Here is a 16,582-nt window from a genome sequence, read left to right on the forward strand (position 1 = left end):
AAAACATCATTGTACAAAGCTCCTTGACTGGAATAATGAAAAAAATAAGCAGGTGTGCAATATGAAATACACTCTAACTTTGCATTATAGAACAATATTCTGTTACACAATATATTAAACACAAACACCTTGTAATTAAAACAAAATATATTCATTCACCATTGTGTGTGCTAAGCATCGATTTGGCTTTTTCATCCCTTAAGTCTTTTTTTGCTATATTATATATACATTTTGAATGATCTAACAATGTCAATATACAGTTTTTTAGAAAAAAAAATTAGATTAGAATATATTGTTGCACTTGACATACCACAAGAGGCTCAGCCCTAGGCCTGGGCAGGCATGGGAATGTTTCCCTTAAGAAAGTGGTGATCTCCAGGAGCAGCTGACAAGCAGACATCTTCAGAGCGAAAGGACAGCCACACTTTGTAGGGTTTACTGAACCTATAAATTGATATTTTTGGTAAGGGGAGAAGTGGATGCCTAGAAATGTATCATTATGAGCCTGACATAACCAGACATTCAACACCAGAGATCAGTCATTGTGAGTTGGAAAAATATTGGTCTTCAGAATTAAGGGTATTAGTCCCAAATATTGTACCTTTTGCATTTTTTAATACTCTTTTATTTTGATTAGGGAGTCCAAATACACACAACTGTATGCCATATATTTCAGTAAAAAAAATCCTGGCTGTTCTATTTAAGAACACAATAACAGTCAGACAACTGTAGAGTAGACTGTGTACAAAAAAACCTAATGAGCAGCGCTTAATTTGCACTGTATTGTGCTCGACAGTACATTTTCAAGATGCCTGTGCATGGACAGTGGTCTGCCTACAGGGGTACAAGGAAAGCTACAAACAGAAATAACACAGTAAAGCACAGTTTACAGAGAACACTGAAGCATGTAGGCAACACATCATGTTCTAAAATTTACTGGTTAAGATAATGCAATAGAAGATGACAGGAGAACTGAGTTAAATGTCGCATCGGGCAGCAAACCTCAGTTCTCATGTATGTAGCAGGTTTAGCTAACGCTTTAAGATTGTTTCCACAGACTGCCTGAGCTGGATTAAACTTAATTAAACTAAACCTGAATTTGTTTAAAAGGTTTATACTGCCGCATTCACCTCAAGACTCTGCTATTACATGTACAGTATAAACCAGAAAATGTATGTTCTATGTTACAAGTCAGTTTAGTTTGAGTTTGCTACCGGGGCTTTCCCTTCCTTGCACTGATAAGACCTGACCACTGTGACCCTCATATTCAGTTCTCAGAATACCCTTGACCCTAACCCTAAAGCAGTGTTACAATAATAACAATAATCAGGGAGGGGCACAGAAGACTTGTTTAAGCTAAAAAACTTGATTTACTTTAAGCATGCATTAAAATTGATGTATAGCAGAACTATACTTCAAACAAAGTGAAGGGAAATATTGTAGAAGGAAAAGGGCGAAGATTCAGGCACCAACAATGAAAAGAGGAGAGTGTTGTTAAAAATTTGTGCACAGGCAGGTAAGTTTATTCTAGTTTTGTAATTTTGTTTAAATGCATTTTATTGTTTTAATGAGCCTGATATACACTTTTATTTATGAACCTGGATGATCCAGCAAACCTAGAATGGATCAAAAGTCATTTGGTATTTGTCAGCAAGTGTTTTCAAACCTGGACCAGATCCATTCAAGGGTTGCTGGATCATCCAGATTCACTGATGAAAGTGTATCTTCTCCAGCCTTGGAAAGTTTAAATAAATCAGGCCCAATGGCTCATTCCTGACAGCTACTTATCTATTGTCCTATAATACAGGTTTAGTGGTCAGTAATTTTTTTTATGTTTAACTCTGCTTTAAAATATTCTAGAACACCAATGTTCTTAAATATTGTTTCCTGCCTGTATGAGATTTTTTGTCTGCTTAATCCCAATATACCTGGGTTCTCTGTTGACTTTAGAAATATAGTCTGATTAACCATTTAAGGTACTTGTTCTGGGAGTCTCTTCCTAGAAAATAATAATGGTTTTGCAAATCTTTTGAAAGAGAGAGTAAATGGTCACTTTAGTTATGCTTTATTGGTGACTGGTGACTTGAATGATGAATGATTTCTGGTGGGTTGAAGTGTCTGCTCCGCCATTCAATCCTAAGCTTTATATTAGATTTCAGCTATTAAATGTATGGATTTGATTTAATATCTCCACATGATCTTAGAATTTACGCCACATGGAGGATTAAATCTGCATCTGCTTTCTTGCTATATGATCTACAGGGGTCGCTCACTGGATTGACCACTGTGCTACTGTTGCACATCAAACTTGTGCAGTTTTTCATTTGTGAAACTATGAGGAGGCAAAGATGTAGAGAATGAAGATGTGACAAAAAAGAAAAGAAAAAGGCAACCTGAAAAAATAAAATAAAGTCAAATGGTGAAATTAGAATTGATACCAAATAATGAGAGGGGAGTATGACACTGCAGACATTGAACATTTACAAATATATTTACATTATTTAGTGGGCACCAGGACAATATCTGCACAATTATGGGTATTTAATAATATTTCTTTCTCAAATGTAAATATATTGATGTTCATACAAACCATAATTGAGCAGTCTCAGATATGTCCTGAAAGTTTAAAACATGTTGAGAAACTGCCTTATAAACATTAAAACAGATTTTGTTTCTAAGACTGCCTAATACTTTTGTACCATGATTGATTCGTGACCATTCCTAAGATGAGGGCTTTCTGAATTTAGGATTTGCCCTTTTCTTCGCATGAATAATAATGCCGGGTACCATCTGGGACTGTTTTCGGTTTTGTATTTAAGAATGGGCTATAATACTCATAATACTTCTCACATATAAACAACAATTACAGTATGTTCTAAATTCAAATCTATGCTGGGAAAATGATTTCTTAAATCTGTTTTGTGAGTCCCATAACTTGGGTTTTAAAAATATATTGTTTTGTAGTGTATAAATGTATGTTTAGAGTCTTTAGGATGCTTGGTTGGTAAAATTGTGGCTAATCTGGACATATACTAACTTTGGGTACTGCAGTGTTAGTAATATTTAAAGGTAATATATTATCACTATTTTTTTATAGTACATTTAGTATGGATAATTATTTAAAGACGGTTGTATCTTGTTTTAGTACAAAACACTTCATGTAGGGATGGAAAATCCAAAAAACATTCCCACAGTCATTGCAAGGCCTAATTTAAATTTAAAAGAATTGTGAGCATGCAAGTGTATTATTGTAGAAGGAACATGCAATGTCCCTTCAGCAATAAAATAAACTTACTTGCCTTTTTGCAATCTCTTCTTCATTGTACGTTCCCGGCTTAGCTGGCTACCAGGAATGAATGAACATCTGCATGCATGTGCTAAATTGCATCATTCCAGCCTTGCCAATCAAGATGGCCAAAGATCCAAAACCTGAAACAGGACCGGGGGAAGATGACAGCACCTGCTATGCAGCAAGGAGAGGTGAGTGTACCTAAATAAAAAAAACTGCAATCAGGCAGGTAAGTTTATTTTATTGCAAAAGGGACATTGCCTTTATCTTCTGAAAGAACCTACCTGATCACAGTTTTTTACCATATATGTTTAGTTCCTCTTTAATATGTATCAAGGCCCAACTTTAGCTAATTTTCGATTATTTATTCTATTTTTGATTTGGGCAGAGCCTAAAGTCTCCACAAAGTTTTTTAGGGTCTCCACTGGGGTAGATCTGCCCTCACTCCCCGTCTCTGGGATAGCCTATCTTAGGCTTTCACCTGAAAATTACCAAGGTTGTCAGGCTTTTACACACTAATAAAAGATTTGGAGTTATTGATTCTGCGTCCTCCTTGTGAGATTTTCCTTTGTGAGATTTGTCTTTACTGATGAGAAGCGGAGAAGAAGGGGAAGTCTCCCCAACATGTACAGAGATAGCATTAAAATGTGACAGATGTTCTACCCTTAACTACTATATGGCTGGTATCAGGTACTTGTCCTGTATTAACTGTACAGAAGTTAGGTACAATGGCCTACATGAACAGAACTTTATTCTCTGCTATCTATACTGGTGCATATAAAAATGAACAGAAGCATGATTTTGTGCATACTCTGGTATCCTACACTATTCTGTATCATACCATTAGAGGAATACTATTAGATATTTTACTTTTAAGAACCAATTAAGATAGGCAGAACTCTTAACATGTTTCAATAAGGTGCATGCAAAACCAGTAATCAGCATATACGATGCATGCAGTATATTATAGCTAGAAAAAGAAAGCAATGTTAATCATTCAGAAACATGCAACCAGAGGAAAAAAACAAGGCAGGATGATTTGTTCATCACGTTGCCTATTTTCAATAGTGCAAAAAAAACTCTAAATTTTATAAAGTATGCAAATGTATATTTTGCAAAATACATTGTGATATTTGGATTAAAAATCAGAAAAATCAATTATACTTTAAAAAAAATCAATTATACATTATTATTTTCTTAGATTAGTTCTGGTTGCACATCTGACATTACAAATATTCCCACATACACATGATTAAAAAACATAAAAAGCTTTTACATGGACAACATAACCAGCATAGAATGGTCACTTTAACTTGAACAAAATTGAATAGTTTTGTCACACAGATATGCTGAATAGATAGATAAATGTTTTAGGTCTTTATGCATGATCCAGATGTCTGTTTATCTGATTGTCTAGCTCTCAGTAAAAGTTAATGCTATTAAGTTCTGAAATATCTTTTACTTTTGAAACATGAACTGTACAGCATACTGACTAAATAGTTCATGTTAAGTGACCCAATGAGAAATATTACATTTAATGTTTACTTAAAGCCCCCATATTTGTCTGGGTAACAATTGTCACTAGACAGGTGTTATTATAGGAAAAGGTAAGGAGAAATCTCCCAATAAAAACTCTCAACACAGGGTTTACATTCACTTTGCAAATGTTTCTATTTATTTACAGTACAGTCTGCAGAACTGTAAGGAAGGAGAAAAATATTCCCTCCCTACCCATTCTAAAATTAAAGAAATATCTTTTTACATAAACTTAATTGGAAGATGGACCACACAATTTAGATGATAGTGCCTCGAGCTAGCATTCTTTGGGTGAAGATCCATTGTTGATGGTAAAGTATGTAACATCCTCAAACTAGTGTTCTAAAACTATTGGATTGCAATATTTTTCTTTCAACCGTTTGCAAGCAATTTCCCTTCCCTCATTTGTTGGAGCATTCACCCTTTGAGTAAAGATACCAACCTAAGACCCAGATGTTGGCTGACGTATGCAGCTGAATAAGCTCCCTAAATAAGTAGTGAATGTCCTTCAACATTAGAGGAACAAATCAGTTAAAAGTGACAAAATACTAAAAGCTCTTTTTTGATTTTTGGGATTTTTGATTATTTTTATTGAAAGAATTGGGTCTCTTAAAAAAATCACAGACTAAATTTAAAAAAATATGGATCACCCTTTGTACTATATTTAATATTACTACTAATAACACATATATTTAATATTTTCTTTATTATATAAAGTGTTTTTCAAACCCACTTAATATTCTTTTTCTAATCTAGAACAATAGTAAAGACAAAATCAATTAATTCAAATAACATGAATTATATTTCAACAATAACAGTAAGTTCTTCTTTATATTGCCTTCAAACAATTTGTTTTATATTTCAAACTTTGAGCAGTAATAGTAATAGTAATATAAAATTAGGAAATACCGATGGCTACTACAATGAATGTACAAAAGTGAAATACATCTGGTTCATACATAGTGACTTTATGTGTGTTGTATTTAACTTAGATTAAGGTTAGTTGCCAGTTAAAGTAAGCAGCAAAAGCTGTATTTTAATTGTATTTAGAAATCACTGCCAACTAGAAAATGTTTAATATTTTGGCATTTTCTAGTTGGGAGAATTAGTGTTTGCACACATATGGCCAAGGCATTATTGTGCATATACTTCAGAAGTAAGGCATTTAAACATAATCAATGTTAGGCAATAAGACAATTTCTATCCAAGTGTCTGTTTCATGTGTCTGCTTACATTCATTTTTTGTTTTTAAGGGACAAATGACTAGGACTTGAACACATTTTAGAGTAGACAATTTAGAACATAACGCCTTGGAAATATATGGAGACAGACTGCACAGAAAGAGCCTTAAAGACGTATAACAAAGTATTTTCCACAGAGCAATAAGGCACATGGTATAGACCCATCTGGACACAAACAGATGCTGCACTTTAGGTTAGGGGATGCAGAAGCTATGAATAATTTACATTGTAATCTTTATTCCATTTCAGCTAAAGAAATAAAGATCACAGAGCCATCATAGAGCAATGCTATGTAGTTCTCCAATAGATTTAATAGGGCATATTCATTTTTAAACCAATGTTAATTTTCTTTAGCCTAGAGATTGTTGGGTAGGCTTCAAATGTATCAGGATGCATAGATCCAGTTATAATAATTCTTAAATTTCTATTATATAATCTCAATGTGCCCTAGGTAATTACAAAACATTCTTAGTTGGTGTGGGCAAATAAAAAATCATGTTTTGTCTGTTTTTGAGGCATTACTGTCTGTGATTTTTGTTGTTGTTGTTGTTGGTACCAATATCATAAACGGCAAAAAACCCAACAATTTCCAGTTTTCAGCATAGTATACTTGAAGATCAGCATAGATAGATAAGAGAGTTTAGAAACTTTACCTCAGTCTGATATCCAAGGAATAACTTTGGGGGCCTCTATTACTCTGTCTACCAAAGGCACGTGCAGAGTTCTGTGCATACAGCCTCGGTGTAGGATTGCCACCTGAATCTTGGTCACTCAGAATGATCCAGCCATAGCAAGCTCTTTACACAAGGTCAGGACTAGTAAAGGAGCAGTTTTATCCTTTAAACTTCCTGACTTGGTATAAAAAACACTGTTGGCTGATCTGATATGAGAAACAAGGAACAGGTGATAAACCTGTCTAAAATATCCAAGCAAGAATTATTAAGAGAAAAAAAGAAATAGAGTGCTCCTAAAGCAGAGTTCCTTACAAGCAGGGTTTCTTGTAGTAAAGGGATTCTCCTTACTGTCATCTAAAAAGTCTTCTTCCTCATCCTCTTTCCTCAGCCTTCTCTTGGTTTCTTCATCATAGATAAGACCTAGAAGATTGGCTGGACTTTCACTTTCGCTGTGACAAACCTCATTAAGACGGGCACCTATTACCTGAAATAACATATAATTGATATAATGCATGTAGTAGTTTATGTTTATTGGACCCTGAATGAGAACATAAATTATTGCATTGGTTTCCCTTTCCCCTTCACTATCACATCAAGTCATCATCTAGATATCACAAAATGATTATACTATTATGTGTAGTTTAGTTATCTGATCATCCATATTGGTTCTCTTAGAGGTGGCATGGTGGTTCAGTCTCTGGCCTTGCAGCACTGGGATCCCATGTTAGAAATTTGGCAAGGGCACTTTTTTTATTACTAGAATTTATCTATTCTCTCTGCTTTTGTGAAAAAAACAAGCTGGTAAGTTTACAAGCACCCTCCTACAAATTGGTTTTGACCACATGACTATGGACGGCAATTTGTAAAGTTTTGTAGAATGTCTAAATACATAAATAAATAGGAGGTTACCTGTTTATAGACTTAATTGTCCTTAGTGGCCATAAAATAATTAAATATCCACCTTTTTGGTAATGGTTACCCTGGTACTTTAGTTTCTATGTTCTTATAGAGTCCTTATATTCCAGTTCTATGCTCATTTGCTTAGCCAATGTATTCCACCATGGCACAGTTACAAAATGATTGCCATTATACCAGATTCAGGAATTTTCTAAACACATAGGACTGAAAATAGACAACTCGAGTCCAACTATAAAGTCAACTTACATCCCCCCACTGGTAGAAGAGCTTGGCTGCATTCCACTGTAGCTTTTGATTACGTTTGTTGCCCACTATAGGGGATCGACCACGGGAAAGGCCTTTTTTCGCAATGTTAACATGATGTCCCTTCATCCATTCTGGCCAGTTTCCACGGTTACATCGATGCACAAAACGTGCACACTCCAGAAAAAGAGCAGCTCTAGCTACCACAGGTGCCTCCTACCATGGACAAAGAGATAATCATATTAAAAAAATCTGTGAATGATAAGTTTGTGAAATTTCACTTTTCAAAAGAGATGAAGCTTCTTGGTAATGAAGTCCAGTATGACTTTTTTGTCCCATATCAAATAAATGTAACATTTTAACTTTGTAACCCTCTCTATTATTTACTTGACTTTTGTTATTCAATTTACAAGTTAACATAGGTTAGGAGCTATACTAAGGGATTTGATTGATTTAGGTTGTTAGGTGTTACATTTTAAGGTGAAGGTAGGATGTAATGGGTACATTTTAAGGATAAATGTAAGGTTAAGAGTCAAGTTAAGGGAAAATTTTCATGGTAATTTAGGGACTGTGTTTGGTTCTTGATTAGGTATTAAGGGTAAATCTATGGTATCTATTATTCACCAGGGTTTTGTAGAACCTTAGGGTACCATAAAAAGACAATTTCCTACTGAACATGAATGTAACTGGCAATACACTTTTCTTTTATTTTACTATATTTATTTTTTTATTAGTGCACAAAACATATTTTTGTATAGCAAAGGATGTTAAAATTTCATCGGTTGCTTAACTGTTGGATTAAACTTTATATGGCACAGATATTGTCAAATGCCAACGTCTCAGAGCTCTCGATGCCAGCAAAATTTTCTTTTAAATTTCCTCACTGCCCATGGGCTGTTATAATTATAAGAAGGCCTAACTACTTTTTAACCCCTTCTAGTATTTATTTGACAATTAATATACAATTTACCATAGGTTAATTTACAAAGACATTACAAAGAAAGCTGCGGACGGAAGGAATGCCATAAATGCATCAGCAAATACAGTAGTCTGTCTAGTAAGATGAATGTACTGTAGTGGGTAGTTATTTTCTAATATCATATTTTGAATAAATTAATTACAGGTGATATATATGTATATCTTTCTTTATCTTACCTGGCATCTGTAGAAGAGACAAGAAAAATATGAAGCTATGAGGAGAAAATGGATAGAGATGGAATCACAGGACACAGACACAAATCACAAATGAAGAGGAATGAACCAGACGATGAAAAGCTGAAAATAACCACAAATTGCTACAATCAATGATGAAAACAGACTGCATGGCATCAATATCTGAGCATCTGATTTAACATACAGTATCCAGAACAGATGCTTGCTTTTATCCACCTGAAGTTCAGATTCCCTTATAGTTTATGCTTTAGCATCATAACAACAGTTATTTTAAAATTATTGTACTGACTTATTTTCACACCTTTCTAATTTCACTGCAGGATGACCCATAGCCACATTTTTACCGGGGACACCTTGACTCTGTAAAAGCTGACAGCATCACCTGAGACAAATATCTATCATAAAAAGCAGGAGTGCTGTCAGCATGATCATTATACAAGAACAGAGATATATTTAGTGCAGATAAGCATATTCTTTTACTGCACAAAGGGGGATCTGTGACTAGCAACAATCCTAATATCTAACTTCAACTCATATACTTTAAACTTCATATCTGAGTTTTCTTGGCATATTCTCTAATGAGGTCTCCATCCCACCCAGGCCACTGTTACACCACTATTTCTTTGTTTTTATTCATTCTTCTCACTTCTTGTCTGTCCTGCCATCAGCATAATATCAGTCATATGGGTAACAGGGTGTGTGAGGTAGAATGGCTTTGAGTAAGGAACCTGTACAGAAGCTGTGTCCATGGCAGAAAGATGAGTGATGAGCACACTATCCATGAAGAATCAATAATAATGGATCAGTGAATTTCAAGCTCTTTATTAAATTACTGCAAACAGAATCAGTGCTAAAATATGTCTTGCACAACACATGCCATGGCATAAACCATCCAGTAGTTTGTGGGGACCAGCATTTTACAACATCTTCACTTCAAAGCTGCGTACACACGTGCAATTTTTGTCGTTGGAAAGGATCTTTCACGATCCTTTCCAACGACAAAGGCCTACACAATGCATGAGAGGGGAGGAGGAGAGTGACGGAGCGGCACCCTGCTGTGTGCTCTCCCCCTTCCCTTGCATTAGGATCGGTCGTCGTTCATCGACCGTGGATCCACCAGGACAGTCGTTCGGACGATGGACGACGCCGACTGTACACACGCCAGATTTTCGCCCGATATCTGGCCGATGCCGATTATCGGGCGAGAAAAATCTGACGTGTGTACGCAGCTTTAACTTTGCAAAATCCATCAGCATTTTGTAGATGTAGATCAATACTGTGTTTGATAAGTAAAATGATATTCTACTTTCAGTATGGACTCTTCCCACTCCTGACAATCCCTACCTCCATTATTCTAAATTTTGCCCATAGAACCATTTGTCAGTGAGTCTTCCTAATTTAATGAAATGCATTGGAATTATTAGGAAAGGACAAATTATTGTGTTTCCATGTGTTTTAAGGGTGCAGTAGGCTTTCAAAAGTTCCTAAGTGTTTTGTAGATTGGTTTTACCTATTTTTTTTTCACATGTCAAATCATTATAATTTTTTAGATAAGTAAAACATTATGCCCTGCTATTTTTGATCCTGATTCTCCGATTTTATTTGAAATATAATAACCTCAGTTGACTACTTACCAAATCCAAGGCTGCAGCCAGAATAGAGGCATCAGGAATAGTTCCTGGTTCACAGCAGTTAAGGAGGAACTGGAATCTCTTCATGCCTTGCCTTATGGCTCCCAGATTTACCACATTTTTACTTTTCCCGACCTCCTGATTAGGTGTGCTCTGGTCATCAGAGCTATGACATCCTAAAGAATGCAAAGTTGGGAGGAAAGAAGGGAAAAGAGCACAAGATCTCACAAATAAAAGAGCCAATTCAGAACCCCGAAACACTGGATTTCCCCAGATTTCTAATCTAATGCGTGGTCTGAAGCTAAGCGCACATGGTGAAATCACCCACAACACCCAGCATATTATGGGGAACATGTACACACAATGATTTTTTAAGGTATTCCACACACCTCTGCATTCAAACTTACAGGGTTCGTATCCAGTGAGATCAACATACACTGGGTGATTTTTTTATAATAGCATATATTGTGTTTGTTTACATGATAATATTATAAAAGCTGTGAAGCCAACAAAACACAAGCCGCCTAATTACTCATTATCAAAGCTAGGGTGTGGAATAGCTTACATAAATTATTACATTATCCCTAATTCGACTTGGCTAAAACCAGTGTAGAAATAATTTAACTTTTGTTCTCTGTCGCTTGCACATAGGGATTCGGATAATACTGGATAAACCTAATCTGCTTATTAGTCTGTTTTTAATGGATTCATCAATCAACTGCTAAATGATGTTTATATTTGTCTACCATCTGCTGCTTTTTCTTAATTGGATAGACTTTAATGAAAGGCAAATTATTATTTTTCAATGTATATCAGTTTTATATTGTTATTGTTAGTGATTTATAATGCGAAAATACATATAATACACAGAACTGTACTGTATATTGATTATTATCAGTAAAATCAGCATTCACCTACAAGATATGTACTTTCCTTGTGAAAGTATTACATTACAGTTAGTGTTCGCTATGTGTATATTAATAAAAGATATATTTTTTCAGTATTGTGGGGGTCAAAGAAACGTATGGCTATGTATGATACATTTTTTTTAGCTGGAAATGATCTTTTGTGATTGCTTCCAGTGACTGATAAAAAATGAGCACTGTACACTCAGCCCTTTTCTGTTGTATAGAGAGTGAAGGGGCTGTGATCTACTTCCCTAAAATGCACATCTGTCATTCCCGATTCTTTGAATGACGTCAAGGGGCTACTGTACACATGTCAGATTTTTGCCTGAGAACAGCTTGGCCATTCATCTCAGACATCAATGATTTGATATGAGTATTCAGCCTTAGAAAAAGTAACATGGTATCACACAGAATATGTTTTATCAGTATCCTCTTCATATTACACTCATCTCATATCACAAATTATATATCAGGAAGCAGCTAAGATAGCATAGTCCTGAAAAATAAGTACAAAGGTGACTGATGGTTATCACTGACAAGGTAGTTGAGATAGGAACTGTTTTTATTGGTGTCCACAAATTATTTTTTAAATAACTATCTGCTATATAAATATGTTTGCTTCTAGAATACAAAACAAACTAAACAAAAATACAACATGGGGCCACTTTGTCAGAATTATAGATTATGAAGATTCTGGACATCAGTTTAGTGTGATATTTCAGAAAAACATAGTGCTGGTAACGAGCCTTTATCCATAATCTCATGTGAGGGGCTCCTTGGAACTTTTGACTGGATGTTTTTCTGGATATTACAAAAACTACATCTGTACAGGGCATTCTGAACACTTGACACTCTATTTCCTTGCTTCACCAAGCAAGGAATCACTGATGTGACCATATGGTAGGTTCATTGAGTCTTTTCTAATGTTTCTCACTCTTTACCCATTTTATATATAATAGTTAGGAAGTGATAAAAACTACAGAAACAAATATGAGCAGATTACAACACTTCACAAAGCACAGCACCACGAGAGCAGAGAGACAGAGATGGAATGCAGCCAAAGGCAGTGTCCTGAGGTCAGCTCCATCACAATTATCTGCCAGGAACCCCATGTCAAATAAAAGTCTTCCGCTCTGCCCGTCTCGGTACAGTGACTCAAAAATGTGTACCCAAGTTTATGGTGTAAATTGGCTGAAAGGATATTCCAAATTTCTATAATTTGGTAATAATTAGACACATATTTAAATAAGGTACACAATATTAAGGTTCAGTTTGCTATGAGCCCACAAACATGACAAACAGGTTGTGTTTAGGTTTATGATCGAAGCTTCTTTTAGTTAGTTTTGTTTATCCAATCACCATGTAGATAAACATTTATGACTGACTTTGAGTATATTAAAGAGGGTCCCTTCCTTAATAGCCTCACAATTCCCATATTCTCTAAAATAAACAATATAGTATTTCAGCAGACCTATCACAATAATACAATCACAATTTAACAGTGCTGATGCAAGAAGGACAGTGTCTTATTTGGAAATGGTTATGCAGATGCTGGTCATGCAAACACAGAAGAAAAGAGATAATTGAAACAAGGTATCTGGGTGGAATTTTTGTCCTATTAAATGTTCTGGAGTCTTAACAAAAATATATTTGTATAAAATACACAACTAAAAATAATAGTATGGAGTCCATAATATATGGAACTGATTCTGGAATGCCGTATTTTAGAATACTGGACGTCCAAATTTTGATAAATTTGTGCTGGTAAATTAAAGAAAGCATGCCGTGAAATGGAGGAAAGGTTTAGTGAGGGATGTTTTCTGAAACATGCTCTTTGGTAAAGTCCAAATTTTACGTGCAAAAAATGCACCGCCACCTAATTATTCAGCAGTTAGGAGAAAGTTCTGTATTTCTGTACTAAATCACTAAGGCGAACAGGACATTGCCTTCAAGGTGTTGGCCTGGATCAAATAATATCTCTCTTTTTTTAAAAACAGGTAACAGGTGCATTTTGAAAGATATATTTTTTTTTTCGTGTATTATTTATTGAGAAATACAGAAAGAAATTCAAATGGAAAAAAATAGGATAGATGAGTGGGTTGAATAAGTCTGCTGCAGATTTAATAGAAGGGTGATGAGAAATAGGTATTGTTATGGGTCACATTTTGCTAAGGAAGGAGGTTGCAGTAAATCCATTGCAAGTCACCTCAGCAGCAAAAGTGTTAAAAATTTAAATGGAAGAAGGTAAAATAATTGCCAAGGAACAGAAAAAAAACGAGAACCCTGATATCTAACCATCTTTTTCTTCTGTGTGATGAAGCTTGGATGTATTCCTTCTGCTTGAGCGCCATTTACCAAGACGCTTGAAAAAATTTTCTTCTTCATCTCGTCCACCATCCATTCCTGCTCCTGGTCCGGCTTCAGACAACTTTACGGCACTAGTAAATTTCACCTACACCAAAAAGAAACAAGTGTATCTATATATGATTAGGACTGATTAAAAAAGAGAACCACAATAGCCATGACTGTTACCTGAATACATGCATATATAACAAAACCTTGTCCCTGGTCTTTTTACTATCGGCATTCCCCTCCCCCTAGTGAATAGTTTGCTTTGGGAATATGCAGTTACCACTGTTTACGTTTTGTTTGTTTTATTACTTTCAACAATTAAAAAAAATACACACAAGCTTGTAGCTTCAGTCACATCAGTGGCATAGGGAGTAGTAGCTGGTACTGGGCCCATCAGGTTGGGCAGCTGAGTGTAATATACCAAAGCTTTAAAAATGTATAACTGTAACCTGAACATTTTATATTAAAGCTGAACTGCTTGCAAAATGCAATGTAACTTTGTATTCAATAATAAATTATTAAATGTATGATTTCAAATGCACATAGTTGAAGTACCTGAAATTGACTTGATATCAATCTCTGCAATCTACTATATAGCAGAGCTCAGGCAGGTAGAGAGAGGAGTACCGCAAGGAGCCAATCAAATGTCCTGCAGTGCTCATGTTCCAAAAAGGGGACAAGAGAGCAGAGTGACAAATAAATGAGCTTGTCAGTATGCTGCTTTTTCTTTCATTGTCCAGTTACAGGCTACTGGAGAGAGAAAAAATGTTACAGGACTGTGCTAGGTGTCAGAGCTGTGTAAGACTGAAAAGTACAGAGAAGCCTGAGAAGTAAGGGACAAAAAGATAAATCTTTTTGCAAGTAAAACATCTCCCACACGTCTGTCTTATCTGTGTACTTAGATGTTTGGCATTCATCTTTAAAAGGTTACCAGTAGGTTTAGATGTGTGGTATTCCAACCAAGATACTAGTAAGTGGAAAATATCTGCTTTGTTAAGGACTACAATATGTACCCATAGCCCATGTATTCATTTTAAAGCCTTGTACACTGCAGCTTAAACAGCAAGCTTGTACACAGTATTTGCAAAGATTAAAACAGGCTTTGATTTGTGTCCTCTGTCATTTAAAGCAAGGGTCCCCAACCCCTGGTGCACGGCCCACTAATGGGCTGCGGCTGTCTGACAGGTGGGCCACGGCTCTGGCCGGCGCACCCCCCAACGGGGTCAGGAGAAGGACCCTGCTTGGGGGGTGCACCGGCCAGAGCTGCAGACCATGTCTTCTGTACAGATCGCAGGCTCAGGGCAGTGGGCAGGTTGTGTCTCTGAACATAACAAGCCCACTCTATCATCGCAGGCTCAGACCTGCGATGGGAGAGTGGGCGGGTTCTGGCATCATGACGTCACTCCGGGGGGGAAATTCTTTCCCATTTGAATGACACGCGGCTCCCCGCACATGCACAGCCCGGAATCCATGCATTTAGTGGTCCGTGTGCTTCAAAAGCTTGGGGACCTTTTGAATATTTTGTCCATCACATGTTCCTCCATTCCTAAAATTACTGGATATATCCTGGGAGGGCCCAAGATAGATACCAGTGGTGGAGTATGAGTAGAATCTAAACACATGTGAACCCTATACCCCTTGGGAGGTAAAGAAAACCACTTTTCCCAATAATTGCAAAGAACATGTTCACTTTAAAAGACATTAATCTCTAGTATAATTTTACTTCTTTGAAGTCGGTAAATGCACATACAGACAATTACACACTCTTATTTATATGCTTTTTTAAGCAGAACTCCAGGCAAACACATAAAGGAACAGGTAAAATACAGGTTTACTATTTTACCTGCCAAAGTAACTTTTTTCAGCCAATCTTGTGATTTTCACACCCCTGCTGTTAGTAGAAACAGGTAATAGCAGTCTTTGAGGCTACACCACAATAATACAATACAGCCTTGACCACACCAGCCTACTTTGTGGACAATGAAGGAGCTGAAAAACATTTCTGAGATGATCCCTATACTGTCCTTTGTTGAAAGCATGTTCATTGTGATCAATTAAGCTTAGTATGATGCTCTTCCCTTCCTGATTGCTTTCTACCCCACTTTAAGTTCAGAGGTTGAAGGCTCAGATTTAGGTACCTGTATTACTTTATGTAAAATTTAGGTACCTGTGTTACTTTATGTAAAATTAAAAAAAATATTGCCTGGAGTTCAGATTTGAAAAAGGTTGATATTAAATAATACATAATCCACTTTCAAATTCAGTAAAATGCATTTTGAACCTTCTAAAAACACAGAAACACAAGGACAAGAAACACATACTAAAAAGCAAAAACATCATCTTAAAACTACAAACTTTAACGTCTGTTAACGTTTTCATGTATCCAGGTTATAATATAGCTAGTGAAAGTCAGTCATATTCAAATTACTTGTTCTGTAATATTGAAGCACACAATATTACAGAATAAGTCCAGATATTTTTGATTATTGTCTACTGATTATCTTTAGCATTTATTAAAAAGAATAAATGTATCTAATCAAACATAGTATCATGTATGTATCTAGTCAAACATATCTACAAAAACATATAAGAAGCCTAAGAAGCTGTATGGCAAGAT

The 16,582-nt window shown here is 35.8% G+C and overlaps 1 protein-coding gene across 24 annotated transcripts in view; it reads right to left on the reverse strand.

The window, feature by feature from the left end:
* Positions 1–16,582, reverse strand: part of UNC80 (unc-80 homolog, NALCN channel complex subunit) — a 108,296-nt gene that overhangs the window by 64,039 nt on the left and 27,675 nt on the right. For 15 of the 24 annotated variants that reach the window (XM_072418582.1, XM_072418581.1, XM_072418567.1 and 12 more), the window contains 5 exons: positions 13,909–14,065; positions 10,709–10,881; positions 7,905–8,117; positions 7,053–7,224; positions 311–444 (listed from right to left, as the gene is read on the reverse strand). In XM_072418582.1, coding sequence (XP_072274683.1) covers positions 311–444; positions 7,053–7,224; positions 7,905–8,117; positions 10,709–10,881; positions 13,909–14,065 — 849 coding nt within the window. The remainder of the gene's footprint in view (positions 1–310; positions 445–7,052; positions 7,225–7,904; positions 8,118–10,708; positions 10,882–13,908; positions 14,066–16,582) is intronic. The other 9 variants (XM_072418587.1, XM_072418586.1, XM_072418585.1 and 6 more) reach the window with 3 other exon arrangements.

Source organism: Pyxicephalus adspersus, chromosome 7, assembly GCF_032062135.1.
Source record: "Pyxicephalus adspersus chromosome 7, UCB_Pads_2.0, whole genome shotgun sequence".
NCBI lineage: Eukaryota > Metazoa > Chordata > Amphibia > Anura > Pyxicephalidae > Pyxicephalus > Pyxicephalus adspersus.